The following is a 25727-nucleotide window of genomic DNA, read 5'->3' as shown; positions in this document are numbered from 1 at the left end:
ATGATCCATTTAACCCTACTGTTTCTTGCTGCTTGCCCTGCAGTTCCACCTTTCAGGGTATATCAGCTAATTTTTATTGAGATGATGAAAATACTGTGTGGTGTTCAGCAAAAATCACAGAGCTAACAGTAGAAGGAGTGAATGTTGCAGCATATTCACCCTTGTGAAAAGAAGTTCCAACTGAGGAGAACTTACCCTCCAGGGTGGACTGCAGTGGGCCAATCCTGCCCATCCTCCGGAACCGCCACACATGTCTAGATGCAGGTACATAGAGCTGGGTGACCTGTGGGAACCAACTGCTGTCAGAATTTGCCTCTGCCCCAGTACTGTCATATGGCATCTGAACAGAAGCATGACCTACAGTTCCTTCAGGAGCGGGCTGTCTATCCCTATCCAATGCAGGGTGCCTCTCATGTCCTCATATTCTAGCCTTGAACACTTTTTTTTTTTAAAAGATTTATTATGTGTACAGTGTTCTGTCGGCATGTATGTTTGCACGCCAGAAGAGGGCACCAGATCTTATTACAGATGGTTGTGAGCCACCTTGTGGTTGCTGGGAATTGAACTTAGGACCTCTGAAAGATCAGTCAGTGCTCTTAACCTCTGAGCCATCTCTCCAGCCCCTAGCCTTGAGTACTTTAAAAGTAAATTGATAAGTATCTGGGCAGAGTAAATTAACACAATCATATAATTACAAAACAAAGCATATCACAAGCTATTTTCTCTTAAGTTTTGCTTTAATCTATAAGTTTTTCTCATCCTGTAGTTTTGGTCTTTGTAAAAAAAAATTTTTTTTTTTTTTGGTTAAATGAAGGTACAAGCTTCTGCTTTAAGTGTGGATCATACTCTCTACTTACAGAGGTACCCGAAGAAGCTTAGAGCAGTGGGCCCAGTATGTGTGGTGGCACGTTACACCCCTCCCTGAACCTACAAGACAGGATACCCATTATCTGGAAGACATACCACAGGAAGGCATCAATGCTATTGAGATAGTCTTAGAGAGGCAAGTCAAATGTTTACTACTTCTTTCTTTCCAGAACAGTCTACAAAATAATGAGATGGTTCCTTCACACTCTATAAAACTGATGGATGGAGGTCTTTTCCTCTTTAGTGCCACTGTGAATTTGTGGAGTTACTATATGAGACCAGTCCATGTAGCTATTTTCAGTGTTGCTCAGAGTTCCCAGGACAGTTTCTATGTCTGGGAGGAGGGGCTCTCAGGAGTCCCTGACTTTTCCTCACACCCCAGCAGCCTCTACTGTGACAGGTCACCACACCTCAAATCTAGAACTACTACTGGGCTAAAACCTTTTGTGTTGGTGGGAAAAGTTCCTTAGAGTCACCTACCTGGGCCCTGGAGCTGTTCACTTTGCAAGATCTGCCCATCTGCAGACTCTGCCAATGGGCAGAGCTGGAGGCCTCAGGCTCAACTTGAAGATAGCTTTTCCAGTCATACCTCCACTGTCCTGCCACATTCCTGTGTTGGTTTCTTGCTGCACTCGTATCCCTGTTTCCCCTTTAGCTCTCCACTCTCAAAGACTCTAAAATGCTTGAGTGGTGACTTCCTCTGGGAGCACCTGATGCCCTCTGCTATACACTTTCTTCCTGATGGTCTGGAAGATTTGGTCTGCTTTAGGTTACAATCTTAGCAATGTTCTATTGCGTCTGCTCCCTTAGAAAACCTAGGATAAAGCCCATCTCTTTTAACTAATGAAAATTCTTTTTCATTACTAAAAATTACTCATTTAGTAGTGTTACTAAAAGTGAAATTGTTTTAAACTAACAGACAATTATTGGGCTTCAATCCAACCAGAGGCAAAAAAACAAACAAAAAAATCAGATAAAGATAATCAGCAGGCGGTCTAGGCCAATGCTGTTGCTACATATCTTTCCCTCTGACCAAGAGTTAGCATTACAGACAACACTGCTATCTATTCAAAAGTTAAGTTAAACATTTTAAAAAGATTTACTCTCCCCAGAAATACAAAAGCTGAGAAACCACCTTTAATGAAAACTATTAGGGAGATTTTCCACTAACTTTATCTGCTTTGATATCCTCTTGTTCTGACAGCCAGTGGTTTGGAGGACAGAAATTTCTCCTCGTGTCTCTAGACTTCAACATTTTCACTAGGTTGGTGATAACCTGAAGAGGAAGAAGAGAGCATTGTCATACAAACAACTCAGTGACAGAGTAGGCAGCACCACCAACCAGATGCCAGAAGACACTGGCACAGGTGCTTTTCTACTTGATAAAATGGATGTGGACTTCCCAAGCTTACAAAAAGCCTCCTTCAGGGACCATAAGAGCATGCTAGAGGAGTAAACCAGTTGTCTGCCAAACAGAAAAGCAACACAAGTGCACACACAAAGTGCTCTTTAAAAATGAGGCCGGGAAGCCGGACGGTGGTGGTGCGCACCTTTAATCCCAGCACTCGGGAGGCAGAGCCAGGTGGATCTCTGTGAATTCAAGGCCAACCTGGTCTACAAAGCGAGTTCCAGGAAAGGCACAAAGCTACACAGAGAAACCCTGTCTTGAAAAACAAAAACAAACAAAAAAGAAGCCAGGGGACTGAAGAGATGAGATGGTTCCATTATTAAGAATGGCTTCCCTCTCTTGTAAAGGATCCAAGTTCAGTTCACAGCACTCATATCAGGTGGCTCACAAACACTTGTAATTCTAGCTCCAGGGGATCTAGACCTTCTACACACATCACACACACACACACACACACACACACACACACACACACACACACACACATTTTAAATGCCGCCCCCCCATGAAGTGGGTAAAATTGATATTTTTTTCTTTTTGCAAAAAGGGTCTCATACAGCTCGGTCTACATCCTCTTGAATTCCAAATCCTCCTGCTTTTAATTCCCAGTGCCAGTGATTACAGGCATTGCATCACCACACTTTGTTTGGAATTCTTTTCTTTAGCAGCACTCCCTTTACATTTACTTTATGTGTACAAGTGCTCTGCCTGCATGTATGTATGTGCACCATGTGTGTACCTAGTGCCCTCGGAAGTCAAAAGAGAGCACCACATCTCTGAAACCAGAGTTCTAGGTGTTTGTGAACCACCACGTGGGTCCTAGAAACTGAACCTGGGGCCTTTGCAAGAGGAACAAGTGTTCATAACTACTGAGTCATCTCTTCATCCCCTTGGCTAGAATTTTGTTTTTGTTTTTTGAGACAGTAAGCCCTGACTGTCCTGGAACTCACTTTGTAGACCAGGCCGGCCTAAAACTCACAGAGATTCACTTGCCTCTGCCTCCTGAGTGCTGGGATTAAAGGCGTGCGCTACCTCTTGGTTAGAGGTTTTCAGACACAACTCTGGCAGTGCAAAAGCTACCTGGGCTGTAATGAAGCTCATTTCCACCACTATGCAGATTTTTTTTTTTTTTTTTTTTTTTTTTTTTTTAGTTTTTCTGAGAAATATCACATGAGGGATGTGGGTGAAATAGTATCCTAAATCTTTATTTTCCCCACACCTTGCCTGTGCCTCTGGTCAATTTTCTAGTCTTCTTTCTTGGTATAATTCCCAAGCTGGTCATACTGCCCAACTGCAACATCACATCTCTATGTGTCCTTTACATGTTCTTGGAACAATAGCTATGTTTTGGCTATGCTATGAGCTCCTTGAGAAGAGAGCCCAACAAATTATCTAGGCACCTAGTAGTTTTCAGTTACTAATCTGGGATCAAAAGTAATTTGATAGGATTAAAGAAATCTAGCAATACTATCTAAAAAAGATCTACTCTCTATGCTACATAGAAATATACTTTGTAGAGCTGGCAAAACTGCTCAGTGACTAAAGATGCTTTGTGGTGATATACTGTGTACCCTAATAAACTTACATGAGGATCAGAGGCCAGAGCCAGTCACTAGACTAGACATAGGAGAACAGACAGTGGCAGCACACACCCTTAATCCTATCACTGGGGAGGCAGAGATTTGTCTGGATCTCTGTGAGTTCAAGGCCACACTGGAAACAGCCAGGCAGTGATGGCACACACCTTTAATCCCAGTACTGGGAAGCACACACGCCTTTAATCCCAGGAAGTGTCAGCAGGGCAGAGAAAGGAATATAAGGCATGAGGAAACAGGAACTAAAGCAGTTCAGCTGAGATCCTTTCGGGTCCTCAGAAGCTTTCAGTCTGAGGAAACAGGATCGGCTGAGGAGTTGGCAAGGTGAGGTTGGCTGTGGCTTGCTCTGCTTCTCTGATCTTTCAGCTTTCACCCCATTATCTGGTTCTGGGTTTTTGTTTTTGTTTTTTCATTAAAAGACCATCTAAGATTCGAACAACAATGCTTACTACCAATACTGAAAACAAAGTTTAAATCCCCAGGAACCACATGATGAAGAGAACTGATTCCCACAGGTTGTATAATAACCTTCATATATACACTGTAGCATGTACATCCCCCAAATAATATGTGTAAACATATATTATCTATAAAATCATCTAGTGCCAATTTCATATTTTAAAAACATAAGTAGAGGGGCTGGAGAGATAGCTCAGTAGTTAAGACTGCATACTGTTCTTCCAAAAGACCTAAGTTCAGTTCTTAACATCCACACTAGTGGGATGACTCACAGTTGCCTGTTACTCCAGCTCCAAGGGATCTAACATCTTTTTCTCTACTTCTGATGTAACATGCACTCATGTGCACATATCCACAGAAACTTAGACATAATTAAAAATAAAATCTTGGGAAAAAAATGTAAGTAGAATTAGTTTGTCCAAAATTTTAAGAGGCAAACTTACCTTTTATTAAAGTATTTGTGATTTAGCCGAAATTCAAATGAATCAGATAATCTGTATTTTTATCTGGCACAACTCGTGTTAAACTCCTCTATATAAACTACTTTTCTTCTGAGACTTAAAGAAAAATATAAATTTTATGAAACCATGAAAATATGACTGGATTCATTCTCACATTGCTTCTGTCCATATTCTCATCCATTAAACATCCAACTGCAATGGAACCTTTACCAAAAAGGAAGGAGAAGTCTGCAAAGGTAGCCATTAGAAAGCATGTGCTGGGTGATGGCGCACGCCTTTAATCCTGGCACTCAGGAGGCAGAGGCAGGCAGATCTCTGCGAGTTCAAGGACAGCCTAGTCTACAGAGTGAGTTCTAGGACAGCCAAGGCTACACACACATATACACACACAAAAGCAGCAGCAGCAGAACAAAGGAAGAGGGGTGGGTTTCAGCTTTCAGTTTAAGGGGCTATAGGATACCATGACAAAAAGAACACTGGCTTGGAGTCAGAATAGAATATAGTAGATGAGTTATGTCATAGCACTTCAGCCAAGGATGGCTTTCTCCTACAATGGGGTCCTCCTGGAAATCTGTAATACATCAAGGAGTGAGGCAGCCTGTACCATCTAGGCTTGTGTAAACACACTCCACGAGGTTTGCACAGAAACAAACTGAATTACACATTTCTCACTGTGACTCCATCTTTAAGGAACAGGTGCCGCTTGTTGCAATCTTCTTTCTACTAACCACGGAAACCTTGACAATTCTCTCCAATTCTCAATGTCAGCTCTCTCATCTGATACACACAGACACCAATGCTGCAAATCCATAGAAAGGTGTGGAGACAACTAGTGTGATGTGTGCTTAGGAATATTTATTCTGGGAGACACCCTTCATATTAGCACTGAATTGCTAGTGGGACTGACAGGGAAGTACAGAAGATGCTGAAATACCCCACTTTTTGTTTGGATTTTTGTTGTTGCTGTTGTTGGGATACTCTTAAAAACAATCATTAGGAGCTTGGTGTAGTAGTGTACACCTTTAATTCCAGCACTCGGGGAGGCAGAGGCAGGCAGACCTCTGTGAGTTTGAGGACAGTCTGGTCTACAGAGTGAGTTCCTCGACAGCCAGGACTGTTACATTGAGAAACCCTGTCTTGAAAAACTAAAAAATAAATAAGAGGGTGTGTGTGTAGCCTATTTTGAAAAGCAACTGCAAGATGAAACTATAATTATTAATTAAAACCAAACAGCACAGCTAATTCATTTTTTGGTGATGGAATTTAATCTAGAGCCTCATGCTTTCTAGATAAGGGCTGTATCATTGAACTACATTCCCAGTTCTCTTTGTACTTTTTGAAACAGGGTCTCAGTAAGTTGCCTAGGAGGATCTTAACTCCCTTAGTAGTCCAGCAACAAAAAACTAGGTACTGAAGGGGGCGAATGTGCAATGTTGATAAACATATGACAGGAGAACTTCTTAAAGATTTCATTTTCAAATTAAGAACATAGTCACAGGAATGTGAGAAAAGCAGTGGCAGGCAGCTGCAGGAGCATCACCAGATAGAAGGGGTTCTCCTACAGGGAATGAGAAGAACACATCACAAGAGTTTACTGAAAGCCATCACTACACAATGATACTCACAGGGCCCAACCTGAGTTCATCTTTTGTTCTCTGGCACAGGGCAGTCAGCACGGTGTTTCTGAAGGAATCAATGGTGAAGGCTTGGAATGCTAGGTGTGAGCTGCCCTACATAGCTGTTTTACATAGCCCTCAGCTATCACTTGTTAAAGATGGTGTATTTTGAGAGTCACAGCTTTGTTACATGTCTGAAATACCACAAAATTGGTTCCTTAAGTATTCATTTCAATTAGCCACCAAGCCAACCCTCAATAATAAGAACAGGCCTAGCTTTGAAAGAACAGAACACAGGTCTACCACTCTGGGACTCCTAGTGAAAAATGCACATCAGGATTGCAGCCAGGACACTGTGTTGCATCCATTTACTTTGTTAAAAATTTGGGTTGTTGTTTTCTGTCTTTTTTCTTTGGTAATGGGGACAGAACCAAAGCTTGTCCATGCTAGACCAACAGTCTACTTACTAAGCCACATCTTCATGTTTTTGAAATTAGTATGCATTAATTCAAATAAAGCTGGGTTGTTGGGTTTTTTTTTTTGAGACAAGGTTTCTCTGTGTAGCTTTGGAGCCTGTCCTGGAACTCTCTTTGTAGACCAGGCTGGCCTTGAACTCACGGAGATCCACCTGCCTCTGCATCTCTAGTGCTGGGATTAAAGGCTTGCACCACCATGCCCAGCAAAACTGAGTTTTTGGGGGGTTTTTTGAGGCAGGGTTTCTCTGTGTAGTTTTGGTGCCTGTCCTGGATCTCGTGCTGTAGACCAGGCTGGCCTCGAACTCACAGAGATCCGCCTGGCTCTGCCTCCAGAGTGCTGGGATTAAAGGCGTGTGCCACCACCGCCTTGCTAAAACTGAGTTTTATTTATGACATTTTATAATACACGTAATACTTCAAGCACATTCATCTCCTCCTTAGTCCCCCCCTACCCCAATTCTTTTTCCTTATCCCTACTCCTTTCACATCTTCTCGTGTGAGCATCCTAATTGTGCATGTGGGGGCGGGGGGGCGGGGGCGGGGTGCAAACAGCTTGACCACACAGCTGCCATGACAGGCTTAGAGGCCCAGACACAGCTTCTGGCAGGCACCACCTGGACCCAGGAAAAGCCATAAGCTGACCCCACCCAGAGGAAATACCTGATATTCCAAACATTCCCTATACCCTAGACAAATGTCAGCCAATCAGGGAGTGTCCTGAACCCTGGAAATCCCCTCACCCAACCTCTGCTATGATAAAAAGCCCATCCTGCCTGGGCTATGGGCTCTCTGCTCACTGCTGTGTCGGACAGAGAGTCCAAGCTCCGAGCTTGAAAATAAAGGCTCTTTGCATTTACATACAGGATTCGGTCTCCCTGGTGGTCTTTTGGGGGCCCCCGTGATCTGGGCATAACACCAATAAGATCTGTTATAGTTGTTATCAGGAGCACAGGTGAGTTTGATTACAGAATCCTGAGTACCTTCCCAGTGGCTGTATTATTGAAGAAAATTCCTCCTACACTCTCATTAACTGCACATCTTAAATCTTATCTGAGGAGCTCCTCGAATTTCAATGATAGGCTACTGAAGGATCTAACACTGTAAGGTTAGCTGCTGTGAGTTCAAGAGTGCAGCAGTCATGTCATGCCGGAAGTCAGTATTCCACACCTATTCCTTCCTCTAATTCTTGTATTCTTTCTGACCATTCTCCCATTATGTTCCATAGCCTTGGATATTGTAGTGATTTGAATGAAAATAGGCCCATAGGGAGTGGCACTATTAGGAGGTGTAGCCTTATTGGAGGGAGTGTGTCACTATGGGCAGGCTTTGAGGCTTCAGATGCTCAAGCCAGGCCCAGTGTCAACCTCTTTTCCCACCGCATTCAGATCTGGACATAGAACTCTCAGTTACTTCTCCAGCACTATGTCTGCTTGCATGCTGCCATGCTTCCCACCATGATGATAATGGACTGATTAAACCTCTGAACTATAAGCCAGCCCCAATTAAATGGTTTTCTTTATAAGAGATGCTGTGGTCATAGTATCTCTTCACAGCAATAGAAACCCTAAGACAGATATGGATGTCCCATTTATGGGTCATTTATTCTCAGTAATTTGGACAGTTGTGAGTCTCTGCAGTAATCGCTCATCACTGCAAAGAGAAGCTTTTCTGACCAAAGCTGACAGCAGCACTATTCTATAGGCATATATTTAGAAGGTATCATGATAGGTACATCATGTTCAGTTAGCAAAGAACAACAGCAGCTTCTCCACTATGGCATAAGATTTCCTTAGACATGGGCTTTTGACTAGGTCTACAGTATGAAGACTAGTCAGCAGAAAGGAAGCTAATAGCCAAGTTTCAGCTTTGTTTTTCTATGTCCTATGAGCAAGCCAGCCTGCTCTCCCGGTACTGGGATGTACCAGGTTTACCACCACACCCAGTGTAGTTTTTCTTTCAAGTGGAAAATACAAACTGACAATCAAGAGAGAATCATCTACCACAGCACTCTCTGCTCTTTGTGGCAATGCATACAGATGTGCCTACCTCCCGGATACACTGCCTTTGATAAGGCCCATTAAATGTGGTAGCCAGATACAAAGACATATCAAGCAGGATTTACTGCCTCTTCACAGGGTCAAAGTGATTATAACTATAAATAACACTTCAAAAAGAAGTTTACATAAAGTTAATAAATGCATGATCTCTTTTAACAATGTTGATGCAGAACTTGGGAACCAACCTCAATTCCTACAGTGACAAGTAAAGATGCTTCTAAGCACTTAAATTCTATGTTCTGTGACCAGCCAACAGAGCCTCTCACTCAAATTAATTCAAGAGGATCATTTCTGACTGAAGAATGAAAATGGCTGCACTGAAGGACAAGGCCCAGTCTCGGTGCTTGCAACTCTTGTCAGTCAACAGAGAGCCAGAAATTAATGGCACATGCTTTCACCTCCTTTGGTTGGTTTTATTATGAATATTTCTACTATAATTTGATATAGTAATATACATAAATGGTGCTGACATTTTATTTTGGTACTTTCAGGAGAACATGGCTGGCTCTGTAAAGGGACAACATTTAACATTTCCCACATAGAATCATTACCATGACAACTCCCTATTTAATTCTATTTAAGGTCAAAGGTCTTTGTTAAAACACAATTTCAGCCGGGCGGTGGTGGCGCACGCCTTTAATCCCAGCACTCTGTGTACTTGAACCTAACCCTGTGAAGAGAAACAAAATCGAGGCAGAGGCAGGAGGATCTCTGTGAGTTCCAGGCCAGCCTGGTCTACAAAGTGAGTTCCAGGAAAGGCGCAAAACAATAGAGAAACCCTGTCTCGAAAAACCAACAACAACAACAACAACAAAAAAAAACACAATTTCAAACCTAAACCAATCCCATATCAAAAGGAAAAGCAAACTATTAAGATTTTGTATGTAGCTTAGTGGTAGAATGCTTACCTAGCATGTACAAAGCCTGGGTTCAATCTCTCTTTCACTTACACATACATCAAGAAAGCAAAATCATCTACCACAGCACTCTCTGCGGCAATGCATACAGATGTGCCTGCCTCCCTGACACACTGCCTTTGATAAGGCCCATTAAATGTGGTAGCCAGATACAAAGACATATCAAGCACGATTTCGTTTCTCTTCACGGGGTTAGGTTCAAGTACACAGAGTGAACATCGACCTAAATTTGAGAGGAGTGTGTTTGAGACAGGGTCTTCTTTTTTTTTTTTTTTAAATTTATTTATTTATTATGTATACAGAAGAGGGCACCAGATCTCATTACAGATGGTTGTGAGCCACCATGTGGTTGCTGGGAATTGAACTCAGGACCTCTGGAAGTGCAGTCAGTGCTCTTAACCTCTGAGCCATCTCTCCAGCCCCGAGACAGGGTCTTCTTAATTCACCTTGGACTCAACCCAGGCTGGCCCCTGCTTGTAATCATTCTGCCTCAGCAACTTGAGATCTGGGATTACTAGCATGCATCATTACACTTGGCTCCACAAAATTTTTATTTAATGTTTAAGCAAAACAAAATAGGGTTAGAGTGAAAAATATCTCATGGAGCATTATTAAATTCAGATATTCCTAAGCCCCAAAGATAAGACTATCATATGAAATTATAAAACACCCAGTAGAAACTGTGAAACAGTGAAGTTATCTTCCAGTGTACACAAAACCCGGTGTCCCACAGAAGGGTTACTAGCAAAGATCCCAGAGCTTAATTAATTACATAGACAAGAAAACATATATGCTACCATATGGCCTAAATCCATGAACGCTCATACAAGCATTCTAAGTTTGAAGTAGGTGAGATAGCTTATTTATAACCTAGAAAAGGTACAAAATATCCCACCTTCAAGGAAGGGCACAGCAGGCAACTTTTAAAGTTTACTTACAAATGCACAGAGAGGTGATTAAAATAAATTGTGCAAACATGTATTACATCAATCTGCACAAATTATGAATTCAATGATGCATTAGCCCTGTATTCACGCAATCAAAACATTATCAGTTACTTTCACTGCTGCTAATGCTTATGCTTCTAAGTGAAATGTGTTGTAAAATCAGGCAGAATGGGCTACAGAGAGACTCTCATGGACTTGTAGGATGAATAAGCAGTCCTTAATTAGCCCATCAGGTTAAGTGCAAGCATTAATGGGTCTTTCCTAAAGTCTAGCTTGACATCTTTCTCCAAACATGGCCAAGAAGAAAGTTCCATTAGCAATATTAATACAAGCTTAGTTGATCATTTTCATTCAATTAACTTCTTTCAATTAAATAGATAGCTTGACAAAAGCAGTGATAAAAGACCTGAAGGGACAGCTGATGACTCTCATGGAACATTAGTGTGCGAGAGGTCGCTGGTACTAAAGGGCCTGTAAATCTAGCATTCAATTTGGAAGATGCATTTCTTCTGCTCTCACTCCTTTAACGAGCCATTTTAGCTGACTAGATGTGTTTGCAGCAGAAATTGCACGGGGGTCAGAGTCAAGCACCCTTTTCCTGCTCTTTTTCCCCACTCCAAGTCAGTAGTGGTCTCCTGCCAGCATGCCATTCATGGTACCCCAGAACTTCTTTTTCTCCGTGGTGAGAAATGAACACATTCTAGAGTAATTTATACATAGTATGCATCAAGAACTAAGACGAATTCTACCTTTATGATTCCATTTTACAAAAGATTCAAAAATAATTTTTACTACCAAAAAAAGACCTTTTAGTGAAAAATAAAAATGGAACTATTTAAAATTTTTTATTACTACTTCAGCCTTTCAAAGAAAGTCTTAAGACATTGTACACATGTATTAACTGTGAAAGCAAGGTTTTTACTTATCCTTTTTTCCATTTTCCTCTTTAAAATTTTATTTAAATAACAATTTTTCATTTATTTTTACATACCAACTGCAGTTTCCCCTCCCTCCTCTCTTCTCCCCTCCCCTCCTCCCCCTTTTTCATCTTGTGCTGTAGCACTTATGTGTAAGGTAGAAGATAATGTTTGGGAGTCAGCTCCCTCTTTTTACTGTGTGTGATTCAGGACTCAGCTCAGGTCTCAAGGCTTGGCAGAAAGCCTTTACCTACTGAGCCACTTCACCAGCCCAAAAGCAAAGCAGATATATAATAAAGATACGGCTTTTCTTTAAAAGTTTTGTAAGTTAAAATTATGCCTGAAATCAACCTGCACATTTCTACTCTTCTAAAAGGAACTAAGCAGAAACAAGTCTGTGCTAGACTCATTCTCCACATGCCACATACCTTGAACAACTGAACCCATCGCTTCTGCTCCATTTGTATACACTGTTGCATCTCAGAATTAGTAGTGACCCCAATACTCTGAAATGCGGTGACATATTCTTCCCGAACTTCTGGCTTTGTTTCTGGATATGCTAGCTTGATGATCCCCAAGCAGGCATCCCGAAGGCAGCGAGATAGCAGGATTAGCTCCTCCAGAGTGAAAGGCATCATGGATGATTGTCTCTGACCTACAACTGAAACAATCCAATTTTCCACCAGGTTTTTTTTTTTTTTTTTTTAAATCAATATACACAGCAAGGGAGAAAAAAAAGCCTCTTTCAAACTGACAGGCACTGACACCAGCAGCAAACCCATTTTTCAAAACTCTCACCAGGGCTGGAGAGATGGCTCAGAGGTTAAGAGCACTGGCTGCTCTTCCAGAGGTCCTGAGTTCAATTCCCAGCATCCACATGGTGGCTCACAACCACCTGTAATGAGATCTGGTGCCCTCTTCTGGCATGCAGTCATACATGCTGTATACATAATAAATAATAAATAAATCTTAAAAAACAAACAAAAAAAATCTCTCACCTTCTATGGGATCACCAAAAAATTCATTGTCATGTATGGAAATCAGTGAATGACTGAACAAGGAGCTGAAGAGATAGAAGAGTGGGATGATCCGACTAGAGTCTTCAAAAGACATGGGTGAACCCCTTGATATCACCTGAAGCAACGGCACCATAGACCTAAAGCAGGGGAAGCAGAAACAAAATGGTACTTCAAGGTAAGTTTTAGCTTAGGAATTAAGATAGCAGATAAATATATTCAGTGAAAATAAATTTACATCAACAATCAAACTACTTAAAGTCCCAAGCCAAAGTCCTGCAGAGTTTGGGTTGAAGATTTGGTTCCTGCATGGAGAACTACCCTCTCTTCCCAAACTTCCATTTAACAAAGGCCAATGTCTGTGGCAGCACAGAACATTTTACCTCGTCCCCTGCTTTCAGGAAGGGTTATAACAGTTCTACATTGAAGCCGAATTAGAACCTTCAGGAACCACAGCTTCTGTTCCTCTTGGTGCTGTGTTCCTCCTGTCCATGTTTATAAGTGGCTTCCTTGCCTGTCACAGGATGGGTCTGTAGAAAACTTTGTGTCTCTACTACCTATCACAAGCTGTGATCTATTCCTTTCTTTCTAATAGAAGTCTGTCATATGGAAAACAGAGCTAGTTCTTTCGAAAACAAGGAAGCATCATGTCCTTTCTATAATGAAGACCTTTGAGTCATCTCATGGGTATACATTACACCTTCTTGCCTCTCTGGGGATGTTTTCCACAAAAGTTCTTTTTGCTTGTTTTTCAAGACAGGATTTCTCTGTGTGACACCCCTGATAGTACTGGAACTCACTTTGTAGACTAGGATGGCCTCAAACTCACTGATATCCACCTGCCTCTGGCTTCTGAGTGCTGGGATCAAAGGTGTGCCCCACCATGCCCAGCTCCTAAAAGTTACATTTTAGAGACAGGAGAAGGAGTGAAGACCAAGAAACTGACACCACACATGCATGATGGAAGAGTAGAAGCCTTCTAGTTCTTACAGGGGGTGGGGTTGGAGGTATGTATCTTGGGGGGTGAGGCAGATGAAGATGGGACTCTGAATCTGCATGGTACTGCCTTCACGGGATCTAGAATGAGAACAGGAACTCTATGCAGATCACAACAATCTCGTTAACTCTAGTCACAGGGGATCCGATGCCCTCTTCCAGCCTCCTTGGGCATTGCACCCATGCAGACAGATATACTGTCCTACTTCACTACAAGTCAGGAAAGCTGGGGGCTGACTTAAACATGCACAATAGTGGTTTCTTCTCCTGCCCAGTCCCATGAGAACAGGTCTTTGCCTCCACTTTCTGAGAGAGTCCTTATTGTGCCACAAGGCCACCCACAAAAATTTTCCTGACACACACAAAAGTAATTAATTCACTGCCATTTATTTTGTTGATACTAGTAAAGATAATAATGGTCAGTACCCTTTAGCTCACTAGCCCATCAATGCAGAGCCATAAAAATCACATCAAACTAAGGAGCATATACTTTTTAAGGGAACAAGGCCCAGCAAGTGTTAACAGTTGCTGAGTAGCCAATGTTTCCTACATTTAAGCAGTGCTGAGCCAGCACTGAAGAATCACTCCTATTGTGAATCCTGGTCCTTACATTACCATAAGCAACTGCAGGATCACTCAGGCAGATGACTAAGGCTGCTAACCAACATTAACTTATTTGTTTTCTCCTTAATTCCATGAGGTGAGCAAAAGAAGTTAATCACTCTCACCTGAATGATGGAAAATGGAACTTGGAAGTAAGAGTCACCAGTGCACCAGTGGACTCTCGGGCCAGGGACAAATGAAAAACAGGCCATTCTTACTGTTATAAACACAGACTCAATTATCCTTCTGAAATTAGGTCAATCTCAAGAGACATGGAAGCAAATATAAAAAGTCTATAATTTAATGTGACGGGTAGGACATCAAAAGCTGGTTGGATTACAGACTTCAGATGAATCCCTGCCATCTGTATCCACCCTCAGAATAAGGATTTGCACCTCTCTGTGGAGATTACTCCCTCCCCCCATTGAAGAGTTTTCAACTTTTCCTGCTGAATGGGCTCCTGTCTAAGGATGCCCCAGGGGCCTCTGTGGACAGTGCAGTGACCACAAGAAGAGTAGCCATTGGTAGAGTTGCTATTTGCTGGCTGTCAGTTGCTTTAGCTTCAGTAAGTCAGAAACTAAACTGTCTCATTTCGATGGGAAATACTGGAAAGAACACACTTGAATAAAAACAAGTCTTGAGACAAGTGGTGGTGCACACCTTTAATCCCAGCACTTGGGAGGCAGAGGCAGGTGGATCTCTTAGTTCAAGGCCAGCCTGGTCTAAAGTGAGTTCCAGGACAGCCAAGGCTACACAGAGAAACCCTGTCTCGAAAAAACAAAAAACAAAATAAGCCTTGCAAAGTATCTACCCACCCCTACTCCTAGACTTGTTGGCCTGGGGTGCATCTCAATTAGGCCTGGAACCTCTTGGTTACCTGATGAGACAATGAGACAGGCTCCCAGGTCTGACCCAGGTCTCCCTGCTGACCTAGTCTTGCTGTGAGACTATTCTCCAACTAAATTCACTGTTATTTTCAGAAAAATTAGGTGTTTCATTTTTAATTTTATTTCCAAAAATAGTATGATGAGATGTTAAGTAGGACTATATTAATACATTGTTTATGTTCCTGGAATTTAATAAAGTAACAAGTAACAAGAAACTCCAAAATCTAAACTACCTTTACAATTGCTTTTAAAAAAAAAACTATAGCTTTATCCCTTGTAAAATAGTATTAGTAATTTAATATAATTAACATTATCATTTTTCTTTCACACATCATGACTCCATTTCCTCACCAAAAGACAAATGTCATAAACAAACAGGCAATTTATCAGGCAGACCATAGCATTATCTATGTTGCTAAGCTGGGGTACTTACAGGTCAATGGTAATTTCCTGTCCTAATGATCTCCAATCTCCTCTTGCCCTAAGTAAACTGTTGTTCTTGAAAGTCAAGGTCACATCAGGGTATTAAAATGCATCCAAACCTTTTATATTCAATTTTCTAAGTATGAATCTAATCTAGGTGTCTCTCATCTGTTGATTCCAGATAAATCACTCGGCCTTCATGACAGTCACCAATCACAGTGGGCTGAGAAAAACTCTCTATTCATGTAACAATCATTAAGATTCAATGAAAAACATCCAAGTAGTTCAGAGTGTAATGCTACACATGAAAGGAAGTTTCCCTACCACTAAGAAGAGGTTTTCTGGATGTACTCCAGAAGCTGAGGCAGGACTGGTAAATTCCAAGCCAGGCTAGCTGCACAGTGAGACTTGGTTAGTTTTTTGCTTTATTAAAACAAAATAAAATAAAACAAAACAAAAAACCAAAAATAGGAGCAGAGCAGGAATTGAAGAGATGGCTCAGCAGTTAAGAGCACTGGCTGCTCTTCCAGAGAACTGGGGTTCAATTTCCAGCACCCATATGGCAGCTCACAACCACTAGTCCAGTCTCAGGGGATTCAACACCCTCTTCTGACCTCCACAGGCACCAACCGCACATGTATTATACAGATATACATGCAGGTAAAACATCCCCACACATAAAATGAAGTAAAATTTTCAGAGAAAAACCCCAATGTCTGAGATCTTAAAAACAAATTTCCCTTCGGATAAAGCCACATTCTAATAAAGTTTACAAATAAAGTAATTGAAATAAGGTAATTGTAAAATTAGGCACTAATCTCTCTCTCTCTCTCTCTCTCTCTCTCTCTGTGTGTGTGTGTGTGTGTGTGTGGTGTGTGTGTAACTGAGGCCATTCAGAATACAATTTTCTAACATGACAAAACAAGTGTACGCAGTAATTTAAAATACTCTTACAACACTTTCTTTAAGCTGCCACTTTCCATGCCCTTAGGCTCAATCTGTAAAGCTGTGTAGCACATACCCTGTAATCATCTGTGTTGTCATTGAAGAGATGAGAAACCAAAGGTGCCTCAAAAATCTGGCATTAAAGGCTAAACTGTAGAGAAGCCTGCAGAGAAACAGAAAAAGTAAGAAATTATTCACTCAAATCATAACTTAAAAAAACAAAGCTATACAACTATGCAGTAAAGACAGTACACAGACTCACTCTGCTCTCTCTCTGCTCTGCTCCCCGCCCCCCACCATCTTTCTCTCTCTCCAGGCCTGGCTCTCCTCTTTCCCCTCCCTCCCTTTCCCTCCTAATAAAGCTCTGAAAACTAAAGACAGTATACAATTTAGAACACTCATATTAAGCTCACATCTGACACAGGACCCTTGGTAAAGAAACTGAAAAAAACCATGTGCCCCAGCTGCAGGAAGGTCTGGCTCTCATCTACTGATACTGCCCTGAGACTGAGTCCTAGAACCATCAGCCCCAAGGATTCATGGCTGCTTTCACTTAAGCTTAGGCTGCCTTCCCCACAATAAGGCTTACTAAAATACAATAATATTAAGTCTGCTTAATGCAGTGGCATATACTTTTATCCCAGCAGTTAGGAAACAGATAAAGGAAGACCAAATGTTTAAGGCCAGCCAAGTGTTTAAGGCCAGTCTTGGCTACATAACATACGTTCAAGACCAGCCTAGGCTATATGAGACCTTGTCTCAGAAACAAAAACAAAAAACCAAGAATTTAAACCTGGAAAAAAAAAATCAACCCCCTGTATGTGAGATGAAACCAACAAAAACACAGACTAATGATGGAAAAAACAGGAATGTGATTTGCTAGACACACTTTAAAACAAAGTAGGAAAACACCAATTGGTTAAGTAAATGCAACTAAACAACAATTTTCACAATGGAATAGGGATACATTAGGAATGATCATGAGATAAAAATCTAAAAGCAGTGTCAGCACAAGGGAAGACTATCTTAAATATCCAGTAATCACATATCTTTTTTATGATACCTCTGTTCCCGTCATTCACTGAGCCTAACATACAAAGCAAGGGGCACAGAATCCAAATAACTAGCATACACATCAGCTTGTGGCAGAGCAAGCCCAGAGTTAATTCTGCCTGGAATGTCTCAGAACCAAACCATTGGCCGACACACTTTTCAGATGCCTCTTGTTTCTCCCATGGAAACAGCAGTGAGGGTGAGTAAAAACACTAGGTAGTGAGTACCACAACTTACAACATTGAAAGATGTTTTAATTGACTACATTTTGCAAGAAGAGTGTTAATTTAAAAGCCCATAGGAGGAAATAAATAGTAAGGCTTGGATATACAAGGCATCTCAACATAAAAATCCCAAGTAGATCAGCTAATTTCCTGCATTTAATCCAGTATTTTATACACACTACTCGGTATTAGCACTTTCTGAGTACACAATCAGAACTATGAATACTATTTTTAAAATTTTATTTTATTTTTTTTAAATAAGGAATGGCCCTAAGAGGAGCTGGAGAGCTATTTAGCAATTAAGAACATTTGGCTGTTTTTGCAGAGGACTGATGTTCAATTCCTAGCACCCACATAGCAGTTCACAATCACCTGTAACTCAAGTTCCAGGGAATCCAATACCTTCTTCTGTCCTCAGGCACAAGGCACATATGTGGTACACATACATTCATAAAGACACTCATACATAAAATAAATAAATCGAAAGAAAGGAATAACGAAAGAAAGAAAGAGAGAGAGAAAAAAATGAGATTTAAGAGAACAATCATTAAGAAAAAGGGAGGGCAGAATCAACTAACCTGGGCTTACAGGGGGGCTCAGAGTCTGAACTGACAACCAGAGAGTCTGCATGGGACTGACCTAGGGCCTCTGTATATATGTTACAGATGTGTAGCTTGATCTTCTTGTGGGACTCCTAACAACAGGAGCAGAGGCTGCCACCGTTGCCTGCTTTTAGGACCCTTTCCTCCTACTGGGTTGCCTTGGCCAGCCCTAATAGGAGAGGAGGTGCCTAGTCTCATTGCAATTTGATATACCGTGGCTGGTTGATGTTCATGGGAGGCCTGCCCTTTTCTCAAGAGAAACAGAGGAGGAGGAGTGGATTGGGGGGAGGGAGGCCTTGGAGGAGAGGAAGGAGGGGAAACAGCAGTCAGGATGTAAAAACAAATAATACAAAAATAAAACAAAACAAAAACAAAGAAAAGAAAAAAATAATAAAACTAGGGTCAGGTGTGGTAGCACAAGCATTTAATCCCACCATTTGGGAGGCAAAGGCAGGCAGTTCTCCATGAGTTCAAGGCTAACCTGGTCTACATAGTAAGTTTTAGGTCAGTTTAGGCTACTAAGAACCTAGCTCAAACACAACACCTGAAACCAGAGCTGGTTAGAAGGCTCAGTGGTTAAATGTGCTTGCTGTACAAGGCTGGTAACCTGAGTCCAATGCCTGTAACTTATTATAAAGGTAGAAGGAGAAACAAAGTTTCTCCACAGAACTGTCCTCTGGCATCCACACTCTACTGTGGCACATGTACTCTACTGTACACACAACGCACATACAATCAAAAAAAAATTTCATTAAGAAAAACCAATAGTGAAACCAGGTAGGGTAGTGTCACACACTTTTCCTTTTTTGGGTGTGTGTGTGTGTGTGTGTGTGTCACACACTTTTTAATCCCAGCAACCTGGGATACAGAGGCAGGTGGATCTCTCAGTGTGAGGCCAGCCTGGTCTACAGAGAAAGTTTGTGGCCAACCCACCTCAAAAAAAAAAAAAAAAAAAAAAAAAAAAAAGAAAAAAGAAAAAAGTGAAACCAGGGAAAAGTGTTACATTTACACAGAAACATGAAATCATTTTCTGTTTGTTTGTTTTGATATAGGGTTTGACAATGTAGCCTAGCCTGGGATTAAGAACTCATGATTGGCCGGGCGGTGGTGGAGAAGGCCTTTAATCTCAGCACTCGGGAACCAGAGACAGGCAGATCTCTGTGAGTTTGAGGCCAGCCTGGACTACAGAGGGAGTTCCAGAAAAGGCGCAAAGCTACACAGAGAAACCCTGTCTCGAAAAACCAAAAAATCTGTCTGGGCTGGAGAAATGGCTCAGAGGTTAAGAGCACTGGCTGCTCTTCCAGAGGACCTGGGTTCAATTCCCAGCACCCACACGGCAGCTCACAACTGTCTGTAATTTCTTTTCCAGGGGATTCGACAACCTCACACAGACATATACATAGGCAAACATCAATGTACACAAAATACAAATAAATTATTTGAAAAAAAAAAAAACAAAACCCAGAACTCATGACCTCCCACCTCAGCTGCCTAAGAATCAGGATCTCAAGTCTGTGCACCCACACAGAGCAATCATAAAATCTTGAACTGGCAAGGCTCTATTAAGATTATTTTGCAGGCTGGAGAGACAACTCAGTGGTTAAAAGCACTGGCTGCTCTTCCAGAGGACCTGGGTTCAATTCCCAACACCTACATGGTGGCTCACAATCATCTGTAACTGCAGTCTCATGGGATTCGATGTCCTCTTCTGGTATGCAAATGTATATGCAGACAAAATACCCATATAAATATAAAGTACATAAATAAATAAATCTTTAAAAAAAGATTATTTTGCACAACTGCCCTTCACAATCTGCTTATATCAGAAAGGGAACTCTTACCCATCTCAAAAGTATTATAAACATAAAAATGTCTGTCAAAGGTTCATGATGAAGTGGTATCAACATTGAAACTCCACATTGAAACACAACTGGATGAGACTCAAAATTATACTGGGAACCTTTAAAGAATCCTAGGGAAGCAAGGAAAAATACTAAAAATGTGTATGTTGCCAGGCATGGCAGTGCATTCTTTTAATCCCAGAACTTGAGAGGCAGAAGCAAGTGGGTCTCTGTAAGTTTGAGGCCAGCCTGGTCTACAGTTTTAGGCTAGCTAGGGCTACATAGTGAGAACCTGTCTCAAAACAAAATAAAAATTTGAAAAAACCCGTGAGACCAATTAAGCCTTTAAGCACACGGGCTCCCGGCATGATTATCCATGAAAAGCTACTTCAGAAAGACTATACTAAGCAGAAAAAGACAATTTTAAAAAAGGGTTGGGTTTGGTGGCTCACGTCTATAATCCTAACACTGGGGCAGAAGGCTTGTCATCAAGTTTGATACCAGTCTAGGCTTCACAAAAAAGGGAGGGTCATTCTGTTGAAAATTAGAGCTATCTAATTTTCTGAGATGTTTAAAATAGTTATCATACACTCAATATGTTTATCTGTGCATATGTACACAAGAGTGTTTATTCCTTAAATGGGTAATGAGATGGCTCAGTAGATAAAAGAACTTGCCAACCAAGCCTGACAAACTGAGTTTAAACCCCAGGACCCACATGGTGGAAGGAGAGATCTGATTCTCTGACAAAGGTTTTCTGTCTTCTGACTTCCACAAGCACTCCATGGTACACAAACGCCACTTCCCACAAATAAATAAGTAAACAAAAGAAAAAAAAACCCACAAACTTTGTACATGAAAACATCCTAATAGTCCATATCTGCTTGTTTTATTTCTCATCAATCAAGAAATTAAATTTAAAAAATGTATAGTAATTTTATGTTTTCAAAATGCATGTTTCTTTTGAGCTTTTATCTGAAACTGCAAAGTCAAAACAGAACAAGGATAAAGCAGTATTTCACTTCATTCATTCAGAAATAATCATAGCTAATAATCCTCTCTAATACATACCCTTGTGTATACTTCATACTAGATGTTCTCTCAAAAAACATCTTATGGCAATTCTACTAAGATTAACATCTTTCTGAAACATCTTTTGTTGTTGTTGTTGTTTTTCAAAACAGGGTTTCTCTGTGTAGCCCTGGCTGTCCTGGAACTCTGTTTGTAGATCAGGCTGGCATCAAACTCAAACTCAAAGAGATCTGCCTTAAAGGTGTACACCACCACACCCAGCTCTGAAACATCATTTTAATGGCTACATAGTTCAAGTTATATTTAAGGCTAATTTTGAAATACTTGTATTTATTCAATGGGCAATAATAAAACAAATTATTAGACCTTTTAATTAAATTACTAAAGGTAATTTAGTTTGGGGCTCTATTTCCAAGAGGTAAAGAAGTGACTTGTCCTTCCCTATACTCAGACAGATTAAAAACACTCATACTTTATTCACTGTAACAACCCTCTAAGTTAATTAGGGAAGGAATGACTATATAAACTCAGGCCAGTGCTTCTAGGGCATATGAAGCCACGGAGGTGAACACAGTGGAGACATGGCTCATACCCAAGACATCCTGGCTTCTTGAGACCCTCTGTGGGTAGCCTTTCAGGTTTTAGAAACATAGCTAGACATCTGCAATCCTTCTAGCATGTGGGTAGAAATGCTACACTTTGCATTTTGCTGCTGAAGGTATCACTTCTTGGCAAAGAAGTATTAAAATAAGATATGTAACAATTCACTTCTGAGATATGCAAGATTAAAAATAAATCCCAAATGTCCTGAGATAATAAAAATTTTAAAATATAGTTCATCTTGAGTAAGTTACTAAAAAACCTTCACAGATAAACTAGAAGTATAGACGAAAATCTCTTTTTCGAGACAGGGTTTCTCTGTGAAACAGTCCTGGCTGGCCTCGAACTAAACTCACAGAGATCCATCTGCCTCTGCCTCCAGAGTGCTGGGATTAAGGGTGAGCACCACCACTGCCCTGTGAAGAAAATCTTTAAATACATAGCTGGGTTAAATTGACAACTCAGTACCAAAACTACAACCAGTTTGAACAGTTTGCCTTCGGAACTAATTGGCTTTTTATGAGAGTAGACTCTAAAAACACACTAAATGTGGCATCTCACATTGGAGTACTTGGGAAGCTGAGAAAAGAGTATTATTGGGAGTTCCAGGCCAACCTGGGCTACATGGGAATCTGCAAGCCTGTGTTGAGAGCAAAACCTAAGGGCTAGAAAGATGGCTCAGAGGTTAAAAGCACTTGCAGAGAACCTAAGTTCACATCCTAGCAGCTACACTGGTGGCCTATAACCACTTCTAACTCCAGGGGATCTGATTCTTTTCTGGCCTCCATGGGTATCCCCCATCCCATAATTAAAATAAAATAAATGGGGGCAGGGGCATAAAAAGACACTGTCTCAAACAACATATCAAAACACACATTCAGACCCAGCACATAAACCTGTTTTAGTTGAGAGGTAGTGTTCACCACTCAGGATGCTGTCTGATGCTGCCACTCTTTACTATTCTTTAACACTACTAAATGAAAACTTTAAAAGGGATGGGATTCTAAAATGACTCTGGTGTACATTTCTTCCAAATTTACATATGTCTTTCCCTCTTCTTTTTATATTAAAAGCAGGGTCTCATATAGCCAAAGATGGTCTTGAATTCTTGATCCTCCTCCCTCTACCTCTCCAGTGCTAGCACTATATGCATATGCTACCACATCAGCAGTAAATTATGTCTTGAGACATAATTTTATGTCACAAATATTTAAAGACTACTTAGTAGTTTTCAAAACTTATAATACATTACTATGGTGCTAACCTTGACAAAACAGTCCTATTTCTATTGTGTCTAACAATAAACTACATGAAATTAACTTAAAATTGATAAGAATCCAAAACAGAAATGCTGAAATGTTTAAGTTTATTAGTTTTATATGATCTTCACTCATGAAGTAGGACTCAAATTTTAAAGAGTAAAGAGTTTACTAAATCTATGGATATAGTCTGACAATATAATTTAGAAGACACAAAATCATAGGCAAAGAAAATGTCTCCTTACTGTTAAAGCATTATAGAAATACTTATAAACCACATACACATTATATAATAGTTAATACACAAGCTAACACAAACTGTACACCAGTATAACCATCGACCCTAAATTATGAAAGGACAAGACATGAACCTGCAGCCCAAGAGCTAAAGAGTAGTCATTACCATTGCATGTTGACAGTGCTGAGAAGACACATGGTACACAGTTGTCTGAGTTACAATGATTAATAAACAAAAGATACAATTAAGTGCTAAGCGAATCCACGAGAGTCTGTCAAAGGGTATTAAGATATAAAATGGAGAGAAATACACTCATGGATACAGAACAAAATAAACAACCGTTGTCATCCTCTGTTCTGCCCAGGGGGTGACTGGAACCAGCCATCCAGGTCGAGAGAGAGAGAGAGAGAGAGAGAGAGAGAGAGAGAGAGAGAGAGAGAGAGAAAGAGAGAAAGAGAGAGAGAGAGAACATGCCCCCTCCTCAGTTTTAAGCAGTCATGTACCCAGAAAAACCACACCTCTATTGGGCCAGATACCCCAAGTTCATTGGTAGAGTGAATTCCCACAATTAAGTTGGCTCAGTCTATTAGTTTTTAGAGAAAAATTAAGTTTGTGTTGAGACAGAACTAACTTGGATGCCTCATAGACATTTTTATTTATTTATTTTTTTGGTTTTTCGAGACAGGGTTTCTCTGTGTAACTTTGCGCCTTTCCTGGAACTCACCTGGTAGCCCAGGCTGGCCTCGAACTCACAGAGATCCGCCTGGCTCTGCCTCCCAAGTGCTGGGATTAAAGGTGTGCGCCACCACCGCCTGGCTGCCTCATAGACATTTTAAATGTTAAAACTACAGGCAACCTTACTGACTACTACACACATCTAAAACTTTATTCCCAGCTTTTGAGCTCAGTCAAGAGAGCAAAAAGCCAAGTCTCCAAGAGCATGAAGAGCATGCTAGCCCCATTTAAGGTAGAAAAGAAGAAGGAAGAGGCATTCAGAGATCAGGTGCACAGAGTACCAGGATCAAAAAAAGAAAGCAAGTGATTAAGGGTGTTTAGGCAAAAGCATTCGGTAGCCAAAAGTAAAGTTAGGATGGTAACTGATAATGCTTGAAGAGATGACCCTGTAAGGCAACAATGCAAAGAATGTGAAATTGTTCTGAAAGCAAAGGGGATCCACAGATGAGCCTTCAGATTATGAAACTATTTCTGGTTTTGATAAGCCATCTATCTGTCAAAACATGGCCCGAAGAATGAAGCTCTGACAAAGTATGTTGACTCAACATGCATGGGGCTCATTGAGGAAGGTAGATCCAGCTTAAACTAGGACAGTGTGTCCACTGGGCTTCCTATGAGGAAGGGCTTTTCTAATCTGCTGTCTATGCAGTGATCCTCAACCACACTGGCTAATGTGACTGAGGGTTTGAGTATATTCATAATACTTATACTGTGTAGGGGATAGCAGTTCAATGTTGGGGCATGGAGAAGTAAAAGATGAGCCCATTTTTACTGGGATGAAGGAGGAAGTAAGTTTCTGAGAGATGGAGGATTCCTGGTGGACATTATGGTTAAGTCCCACGTGACAGGGCTCTAGCAGTTCAACAAGATTCTGGAACTCCAGGAAGTTATTAAATGAACAACAAAATTTAAGAGCCAGAGTACTGCTGGGCAGAGGTGGCGCATGCCTTTAATCCCAGCACTCGGGAGGCAGAAGCAGGCAGATCTTTGTGAGTTCGAGGCCAGCCTGGGCTACAGAGCGAGTTCCAGGAAAGGCGCAAAGCTACACAGAGAAACCCCGTCTTGAAAACCATCCCCCGCAAAAAAAGGGGAGGGGGCAAGAGTACTACCAAATGAAAGAGAATAACTATAAAGGTAAATAGAAAAAGAAGTGAAGGTGGGCAGTGGTGGCGCACGCCTTTAATCCCAGCACTCGGGAGGCAGAGGCAGGCGGATCTCTGTGAGTTCGAGGCCAGCCTGGGCTACAGAGTGAGTTCCAGGAAAGGCGCAAAGCTACACAGAGAAACCTTGTCTCAAAAAACCAAAAAACAAACAAACAAACAAACAAAAAAAAAAAAAAAGAAAGAAAAAGAAGTGAAGTTTAGTAAAAACAGAGACAAAAAAAAAGAACCCATGAGGGAAACTAAGCAAGAGAAGCCCACAAGCATTTAAAAAAACAAACTACCACCAGCCACCACCAAAAAGAACGAAAATATAGTTCTCTATGAAAGGGAGCCCATAAAAGAGGTCAGGACAACGTAGGGGGAACAGTCTTGTGAGTTCCAGTAAAAGCA

At 41.1% G+C, this 25727-nt stretch overlaps 1 protein-coding gene across 2 annotated transcripts in view; it reads right to left on the bottom strand.

The window, feature by feature from the left end:
- Positions 1-25727, bottom strand: part of Ube3c (ubiquitin protein ligase E3C) — a 110003-nt gene that overhangs the window by 46044 nt on the left and 38232 nt on the right. Inside the window, exons 11-15 of one of the 2 annotated variants that reach the window (XM_052719050.1) lie at positions 16667-16753; positions 12719-12876; positions 12149-12381; positions 2039-2143; positions 196-283 (exon numbers count right to left, since the gene is read on the bottom strand). In XM_052719050.1, the coding sequence (XP_052575010.1) occupies positions 196-283; positions 2039-2143; positions 12149-12381; positions 12719-12876; positions 16667-16753 (671 nt within the window). The remainder of the gene's footprint in view (positions 1-195; positions 284-2038; positions 2144-12148; positions 12382-12718; positions 12877-16666; positions 16754-25727) is intronic. The other variant, XM_052719051.1, reaches the window with a different exon arrangement.

This window comes from Peromyscus californicus, unplaced genomic scaffold (genome assembly GCF_007827085.1).
Source record: "Peromyscus californicus insignis strain IS unplaced genomic scaffold, ASM782708v3 Scaffold_6__1_contigs__length_162567912, whole genome shotgun sequence".
In the NCBI taxonomy this organism is placed as follows: Eukaryota; Metazoa; Chordata; class Mammalia; order Rodentia; family Cricetidae; genus Peromyscus; species Peromyscus californicus.
This window is presented reverse-complemented; position numbering and strand designations above follow the sequence as displayed.